Genomic DNA, 9,129 nt, shown 5'->3' on the forward strand with positions numbered 1-9,129 from the left:
GCCGGTACGCGCCTCCCCTCACCCGCCCGCCCCACCGCTGATCTCGGAGGCCAAGTGGCACCTCCGCGACCCGGCGCTTCCCCTTCCGGAACACGTCCCACCCCGCCTTGATCCACGCGCTTCCCGACTTCAAGATGGCGGCGAGACCGCTGCCGCCCAACGCCCCGCGCGGGCCTCGGCGGGGAAGCGCGGCTCCCTCATCAAAGATGGCCCCGCGCCCCGCCCCCTCCAGCCTGGCGCCGGCGGCCGCTCCCGGCATCCTCGGCGCCCGGCCGTGTGGCGCCGCGCGCTCGCCCGGGCCTGCGTGCGCGTGCGCGAGCGGCAGCCTGGCGCCGCGGCCGCTGCGGTTGGCCGTTAGCGCGGCGTTTCCGGCGGGCGCGGGGGGTTGTGGGGGATCGTCGCGCGCCTCTTTTCCGCGGCGGTGCTGAGGAGCGGGAGCCGTGATGGTGAGCGGGGCGGGCGGCGAGCTGGGCCTGGCGGCTCCTCGCACCCTGCGCCTGCCCGGTGGGGGCTGTGTGCGGGGCGGGGAGCTTCCCCTTCCCTCTAGGGCAGGGGGTAGTCGTCGGCGCCGCGGGCGGGAAGGTGCGGCTGGCAGTGGGGAAGGCCGCGGCAGCTGCTCCGGGCCCGGGCGGGCGGCAGCACGTGCTGGCGGGGCAGCGGCCTCACGGAGTGCTGCCCTGGTGCTGCCGAAGCCTCTCCGGCACAAAGGGTGGTCCCTCCTGGGGAGGGAGAGAAGGGGGCGGTTTCTGGCCCGGGAGCTTCAGCCCCTTTTCAGGGCGCTTCTGGAAGTGCAGCTCTGCCTCGCGAGCGCTGGTTTGGCGGATCCATCGAGTGCGCCTACCTTAAACACCTGATGTGCGTTAATTTAAGCTGTTTCTGCCCATGCTGCTTTCCCTGCTTCTCCCCAGTACTTGAAGGAGAGAAAGGCGATAGTTTGCGCTGGTGGGCTGTTTGAACGGCATACTAAAGCACAAAGGCCTACCAGTCACATGTTCGTTGCATTCATCTAATAAATTTGAGTATACTGAAGCAAGCTGTTGCCCTGCCGTGTCAGGACAACTACTTCTGGGTTTGCAACGAAGTTCAGTATCTGTCTGGTGCTTGCTCAAAAGCAGTTAGCTCCTGCTTGGATCAGTACCTACAGTCCCTGTCCCTGTTGTCCGAAGTGAAAGGTTACACTTAAACTACTTTTTCTACCTAGCAGGAGTATCTGAAAGACATTTAAGTGTGTGTGGTGTCCTAATTGCATTGCTGCACATCTTATTCTTACAGTACTTGTTTATCTTCCTTTTTCATTGTTGTTGGTTTTTTTTTACATTATTATTGAATAGACTCCACAACTGGTAGAAGCCTCTTTGGGCAGATGCTGCCTAGCTCCTAAGTCCTGCTGGTTTGGCTGTCAGTGCTGCCTTAACCATTTTTACAGGGTTGTGTCTTCAGTAACTGGAGCGATTTCTAAAGTGCTGTCTAGAAGTTCAAAATTGGTGTAGTATAAGCCATGTGGTATCTCGTTCAGTGTCCTGTTTAACAGCGGCCAGTACTACCGTGCTTTTAAAGAAAATGCAAGAAAACCCAACACATGCGTCAGAACAATAAGAATTCATACTGGGCTCTTCCATATGACCAGGTCCTAACGCATGGAGGTTAATGGATCTTCCCTTGGTTTTGTTTTTTTTTTTTTTTTTCCCTAATAACATTTATACCCATAGGAAAACATAATAGTTATTAATAACGCTGGTTTTTGTGTGGTCACTTAAGCACGTATTCAGTAGGGCAGGTGATAGTTGGAGAAAACTTTTCTCGGGTTTCTGAACTTGTAACTTTTTTGGACTTCTGTGGTAGGAGAGGAGTAGCAATTTTATCAAATCATGCAATTTATTTTTTTTTCCCTTAAGGTAAAATAATTGGAAGTTCTCAAAAAAAAATTTGAGATGTAATGTATTAATTCTACAATACAGATGGTCCCAATGTCATTAATTTTAATAAATTCCAGGCCAGTATCTGATACGGGCATTTTAGACTGTTTTGAAGTGATAAACAATTTAAAGTCAGAAACCCAAATAATTTCTGCCTTCAGGTTCCAAAAGAACTGGCTTACATGTCTGTCTCACTGATGTTTTTTTCTATAATCCGATTATTGGAATAATTGCAGAATACATGCATTCATTGAACACTTAAAGAATGGGAGAGATAGTCTGGTATTTGTAAGCCAGAAAGCCTAAAATGATTCCCCAGCAAGATTCTGGGAGACTGAATACAGAACTCACTCAATTATAATACAGTTCTGTAACTCCTGGTCAGTTCAGTTTTATCTGTGCCCTTTTAGGTTTTGTCAAATAGACCCAACATTTTTAACACTGAGTTTAGTTTAAAGAGACAAGTGTGTGTACGTAATCAGACACCACAAATGTAGTTTGTAAGACGTTCTGATGCTAAAGTAACAGCTTTTTTTAGAGCACAGTGACTGAACTGGCTGATGCACCTCGTCCATTGTTGTTAATAAGGGATCCTTAGTCAAACGCTCCAAGGAAATCAGAGTTGCAAGTCCTGGGACCAAGCCTTGTCATCAGTGACCAGCAAATAAAAATGATAGTGCTGGAAAAAGTACTTGATAATAAAGTTTGGCAGTCATTTGGACACCCTGGTAAGACATGCCTGTTCAAGCACAATGCACTTAGGAACCGCCAGATACCAGCCCCCCGCTTCAGGAATTTGTTTCAAATCTGGTGTGCTCTGGCATACATGGAAGCGGTCTAATCTCCTTGCTATGATTTTTGTTATAGTGCACAGCTCTGAGTTCCCCTTTTTCCATTTCTGATTGGGAAGCATCTTGCTGCTTCTGTTTCTCTGTATAACTATTTTCTGCGCTTCTCTGAATCTCCTTCTGCCATGTTATTTGAGACAGGTTTTAAAGAACTGAAAACTATATTCCAGGCATGGGAACGCTATCAGTCATGGTATAAAAATTTGTACTGTTCTCTTACATGTTCCTTGTAAATCCTTATATTTGCCATTTTTCTTTATTGTCACTGCATTTGAACACTGAACTGGTACCTTCACTGGTATGTCCAAAGTGTGGGTCAGGGTTTTTCTGTCAGCAGCTGATCCATTTAAGCCCAAAAATATGCATTGGTATTTGTTTCCAGTGTGTCTTACTCTGCAGTTGCCTGCGTGAAGGTTACATGCTGTGTGCTCACCTCATATATTAGCACTGAAAATGTTGGATCCAGTTAGCAGCCCTGGAAATGGTGTTTTGCAGCGTGCTTGCAAACTTTCTGTGCTGTGTGACCTGTTAATTAGATCGCAGATTGTGTACACTTCAAAAGTCTTGCTGCTTGTTTGCTCAAATTACTTGCTGTAGCCAAGTGAAAAATATTACAGCAATAACGCAAGCCGCAGGCTCCACAATCATCTAAGTCTTTCCTGTAGAAGAGCAAGCTTACAGACCGACGTTTGGAACAGTTATCCGTGTCGTAATGCCTGTTTCAGTAGACTCACTGAAGCGTGAAAAATCAGTGCATCTGTTTTGCAGGAAATAATCTTGAATATGAAGTGCGGATTCGTTGTACAGTTTGTGTTCCCTTGAGGTTGAATGCATAACTCAAAATAGCGATTTGTGGTGAAACCTTTAAGGTGAGACCGACAGTGAGGTCGAGTTGGACTCGCCCCTTGCTCTTTAATTGCAGTATTTGAAATCATGCTAACGGCTTGCGTTTGGAATAAAATAGGTAAATGCACTAATGGCATAGCTTTTATACCTTGACTTTATTGCTTTGCTTTCCTGCTTAAATAGAAACTACTGTTTCTGCGGTGGTTTTTTTCGACATAATAGCTGCTTTACTGGTGATTTTACACATTTTAAACTTACGTAAGGGTCGATAAGACTGATGGCAAACAAAAATTATTAACACAGCTTATACGAACAGTAAGTACTATTTGGAAAATGTCTGCGTCCTTGATTGCTGGTTCAGTGTTTTAATATTGTGCTGCTTTTTAGTGCTTCATTCGGATAAATAACTTAATTCAAACAAAAAATAATTCAAATTTTGCAAGTAACCTGTTTTCTTTGTGTTTCTTTTGTTTTGTTTTTCAGTCTCACACAATTCTACTTGTCCAGCCTACCAAGAGGCCAGAAGGCAGAACATATGCTGATTACGAGTCGGTGAATGAGTGCATGGAAGGTGGGTGCAGACACGGTAGACAAAAACTGTTGTCAAAACCCTGTTTTTGACATATTCCCAAACTTACTGAGTAAGAAAATAAGTTGGCTCATGTTTTCCCAAGGTAATTAACAAAAAAAAACCGCAAAAACGTCTCATGCTTTTAGTTTACTAATGTTTTAGCAAACTGAAGATAGGTATTCTTTGTTCTAAAACTTCCTTTTTAAATTAAATGTCTCTTTTTGATTTAACTAGATTGAACCACTTTGAACTCACGAGAGTAGGCCATATTCTTGGTGGGGCCATGCCGCAGACTTGCCTGAATGCATTTCATTGCAGGATCAGAGCCTAGCTCTCACTAATTTTTGTGTTAGCCACGTAAAGGAAGGATTGCTACTGGAAATAATACATAAAATAAAAGCATGTGTGCAATTGATACCTAATCTGCAGCCTTGTGGCATGTGTGCCAGAGGAAAAAATCCTGCGTGACTTTAAAGACTTTAAAGAGACACATAATGAGCTTGGAAAGAAGATCGAAATACTACAGCTGTATGATTTAAATGTGGAAGTTCACGTAATGTTAAAATTCCAATTCCAGGAATTTTTGCGCGGCAAACAAAAGCATAATGACCATGTAAAGCCTCCCTGCTCACTTTAATATTATATTCTTCTCAAATGTATCTGAATTATTTATAGGCTAGCTTAAATAAAACTGATTTACATTCACGTACAGGCTTATGCTGTCACTCTTACCTCAGTAGCCCTATTTGACTCTTTCATCAAGAATGACTTCTTTTATGATGTTTGAGTAGCTTTATTTGACTTTCGTTCTTCTCTTTCTCAGGTGCTTGTACAGTAGGAATAGATGTTGCAATTGCTGTCTTAAATTATTAGAAGGAATTTCAGATTTCTGTTGGAGCTTACTGCATAGAAACTTCCATCTTTGGCAGAACTAAAACTTTGTCCTCTAGATGATGACAATGCTTTTTTCCATGCATCTTACCTGATTTTACAGTATTATGTTTCAATGCAGATAGCTAGAACAAAACATTTCAACTCTGCAAAATCTAAGAAGCTTATGTCTCTGTTTTCATGGTAGTCATCTCTAAGCTTTCCTGGTATCTATGGTTCAATATCTGGAGAAGTTTCCGCAAATACAGTTGTTGGGTTTTTAATATTGCATTGTTAATCTTATTTCTCTGCAGGAGTCTGTAAAATGTATGAAGAGCATCTGAAGAGAATGAATCCCAACAGTCCATCCATTACATATGATATCAGCCAGTTGTTTGACTTCATTGATGACTTGGCAGACCTCAGCTGTCTTGTGTAAGTTCAGTTGTGCAAGTCAATCCATTTCAGTGACTTAGAGAAGTTGGAAGTCTTTCATGTAAGCTCTTACATGTTTTATGTGAAATCTGGTAAGGTTCTGGGGTTTTTTGCAATAACTGGTTAGTAAGGCAGCAGTATTGCAGCTGGCATGCCATGTTGCCTGCTCCAATTAACCGCATTGGAATAAAGTATTTCTAAAGAAAGCTTAGAAACTGATGGTTCCACTTGGATTTTAGTCACATTGAAGCTCCCAGCATTTCAAATACTGAAGTCCAACAGTTTAATACAGCTACCTATTTTATTAGTGCTAGAATCTGTTCAAATTGGGGTTGTGTCTGCCTTTGTGCAGTTGGTCCAACTCTTAAGGAGGCAGAATGATTATGGAATTTTATTTCGCTGAGGGAGGTACTAGTGGTACCGTAGAAGTTTACAGCAGTGCATGGCAGCCGACTGTTTATTTTATCAAGATACAGCGAGATGGAAGTTTCTGTACATCCTAATGAGGTGATTGAGGAACAGATCAATCCTCCAGAGAGCCCTAGCTAATTGTTTTAAGTGTTCTTGTGAATACATTTCCAGTTCTCATCTGTGTGTTGAAGTTGTGGGCAAGCAAAGGTGGTCCTGTGTACGCTCCATTCTGACTGCACTGTGAAATCAAATGTTGAATTTCACTACTTAGAACATAACATTGGAACTAAATCACTTAGTCCAGGTCTTGAGTACTTTCCATACAATAAATTTCAAAGTAATGGTTTGATAGGACAGTGATAGCAACTTTGCAGAAATTCTTTAGGAGTAAGGATACAAATCTCATATTCAAATAACAAAAGACATAGTATTTGGCTTTCTAAGCTCAAAATTCCAGAAACTCTTTTTAAGCTGGTGAGTATGTGGTGTGGACATTCTTGCAGCTGTACTGCTCTGTCTGAAATGACAGTCTAAGTACTTGTGCAGCTGCACAGGGAACAACCTTTCCCAGTTAATTCCAGTTTAAAATAAAAACCTATTTTTTTAAAAAAACGAGCATCAGATTGCTTTCCTTTGCATTCTGATATACATACAGAATCTATGTTACTGATAGTGACTTATTACAAATGCCATTTACCAACATTTTCAGTAGAACAAGTAAAACAGGATTATAATTTCTGCAGTTACCTTGTTCCTAGACATTCTGTTACGTTTGATCTTCAGATGTCATAGTGCTGGACTGATGCCATTTGAAAGACACACTTTGGTTTAGTTTATCTAACAGATTGAAGCTAGCTACTTGTTTTAGGAAGTAGCAACTATTCTCTAGTAGAGTCTTGTGTCTTTCTTAATTAGGTTTGTAAACTCGGTGTCATGCCAAATTCAACTTCAGCTTGTAGTTTTCCACCAGATGGCATACGTAGCCTGTAGCGTATCAGACGTCTTGTGTTCATGGATATTCCTAAAGTACTTGCTATCTGGTCTCGCGGTGTAATCCGATCAATGGATTTGGTGGGGGTGGAAATCAGTAACTTTTCCTGAAACTAACATTTCTTAGACTGCACTGGAACTACTACTAACTATTTCTATATCAGTATATACTGAAACTCTTCCTATGACCTTGAACTAGTCATGCTGGGTTTTAAATAACAAGACTTTCTTAGGAACACTATGCTTCTGGGCTGAGTCAACTCTGGATTTTTACTTAGCTTCTTACCAATGACCATCTTGCCCTTCTTAACCAATTAAAAATATGTGTACCAAGATTTAAAGACTGACTGGGACTTCAGTAGTTCTTGACGTATTCATTGAAAGTACCATCTTTATCAAAGAAATGTTCAACTTTTAACGACTAAGGGAGAAAGGAGGGCCTGAATCCACACAGATAACTTCACAGAATTTGCTTTCATTTTTCAGTCTAACTCTGCTTCAGTTCAACAGTGTCTTGAGTAATTGAATTCTCAGGCCCTGGCAAGAAGTCTTGCTAGTGGACCGCGTTTGTCATGAGTAGCATGTCTGAGTAGCAAAGAAAATGCATCTGTGGGTTCTTGTTTTCAGTTTGCTTTTTTTTTTATGAAGTGTCCTTGTTTGTTAGATGTAAGCTTGCGTCACTACCAACTGGTGAGAATCCTTTGTCATCCATCTATGAGTCTACCTTTGCTCCTGGAAAATTTGCTTTTTGGAAAAAAGTGCTTTTATTCATTTTCTAAAGATTCCAAATAGAAGTGGAACACTTGAAAACTCATATGAACTTGCTTGAAGTAGCATTGAAGAAGTGTTTGGCTCATTAAGACAAATTAGATTGTTTCCTAGTGGAACTATTCTTCTTCATTCTGAACTCCAGAATATTAAGGTGCTCCATTTGTTGTCTCCCATAAGTAATTATATTCATGAATTTAAATGTGAACACACTATGATCCAGTCAGTAGTCCTTGGAGCATCTAGTTTTATTTCGGGTTCTTACTGATCTGCTGGGTAACTGTTTTTTAGGGAACAGGATAAATCTCTTTGGTAAGTGGCAATTCCCATCTACTTCTGATATTACTTGTGTTCTGTACACAATTTTCTGCCTCATACACTTGAGGACGCTTAATTGTTTGTGAAGTTCTTCTAGTAGATGTACTACAGGACAGACTGATATTACATTAATTCTTTTTTTTCTCTCTCTAGTTACCGTGCTGATACTCAGACATACCAACCGTACAATAAAGACTGGATAAAGGAGAAGATCTATGTCCTCCTCCGCAGGCAGGCCCAGCAAGCAAGCAAATAATGGGGGCACCATCATTACATGGGTTTGGGGGAGGGCTTGGACAACAGGTGTGTACAGAGTGTAGTAGTGAACGTTTTGTATTATAGTCAGCCTGTTGCCATCTTGTTAAACTCTTTAGCCAGGACTGAATGTATTGTTAGAGATGCAAGGATTTTGTTGGATTTGACCTTTTTTTTTCAGTGTAAATGGAGAAGAAAGTGCAACATCTTCAGCAGAGTTTTGGTTTTTTCCTCTGATTAGCTAATGGTCCTACCTTGTTTGAACCCCTGGGGCTGCTCACATTGTACTTCGCCACAGTCACTGTCTGTGCCCTTCCGGGGGGTTTCCAACATTTAGTTACGTCCTTGAGATGGTCTTAATGGGGAATAAAAAACTACCCTTTAGTTAAACTTGAGTGCTGAATTTTGTGGGGTTTGCCAAGCAACAAATCTTGGCTGTTTGCCAAAGAACAGGCCTTGAGAGGTCATGTGGTCTGAACCAAGAGTTGTTTGTTGTATTACAGAATGGCTTAAGTTCTGGCATGCAAAGTTAACTTCTCTGGCCTCGTCTTGACTACTGTCTTTCCTGGGAATCTTTGGGAAACACAGTGACACTCTTGCGCTCTAAACTTGATCTTTCTATCAGGCATTTATATTCAGGTAAATGTGTCTCCCCTGGGATAGGTGATGGGTAAGAGTCACATCAGAGACCCCACTAATTAGTCTACTTCCAGCCTTCCCCTGATAAGAGAATAGGCAAAGCCAATTGTTTTGATTGGAATCTGCCCCAAACAGCTCTTTCTCTTTACAGAGGATAAGAACTTAACTGCTTGCATACACTGTAAAATTATATCTGCCTCTGGATATCTTGAACACTGACGTCTCTAATTCTGCTGTACCGAAAAAGTTTGGATTGGGGGGC

The 9,129-nt window shown here is 42.1% G+C and overlaps 1 protein-coding gene across 1 annotated transcript; it reads left to right on the forward strand.

The window, feature by feature from the left end:
* The first annotated feature begins 390 nt into the window (after window positions 1-390).
* On the forward strand, window positions 391-8,618 carry ERH (ERH mRNA splicing and mitosis factor). The gene is made up of 4 exons (XM_086613378.1): window positions 391-446; window positions 4,094-4,181; window positions 5,366-5,486; window positions 8,127-8,618. Exons 1-4 carry the CDS (start codon window positions 444-446, stop codon window positions 8,227-8,229), a joined length of 315 nt encoding a protein of 104 aa, XP_086469504.1. The 5' UTR covers window positions 391-443; the 3' UTR covers window positions 8,230-8,618.
* Window positions 8,619-9,129: the final 511 nt, after the last annotated feature.

This window comes from Tauraco erythrolophus, chromosome 6, assembly GCF_009769465.1.
Source record: "Tauraco erythrolophus isolate bTauEry1 chromosome 6, bTauEry1.pri, whole genome shotgun sequence".
Classification (NCBI taxonomy): Eukaryota; Metazoa; Chordata; class Aves; order Musophagiformes; family Musophagidae; genus Tauraco; species Tauraco erythrolophus.

Coding starts and splice junctions, on each gene's coding strand:
- ERH (XM_086613378.1), top strand. Junction 4,182..5,365: donor GGTGAATGAGTGCATGGAAG/GTGGGTGCAGAC, acceptor ATTTCTCTGCAG/GAGTCTGTAAAATGTATGAA. Junction 5,487..8,126: donor GCAGACCTCAGCTGTCTTGT/GTAAGTTCAGTT, acceptor TTCTCTCTCTAG/TTACCGTGCTGATACTCAGA.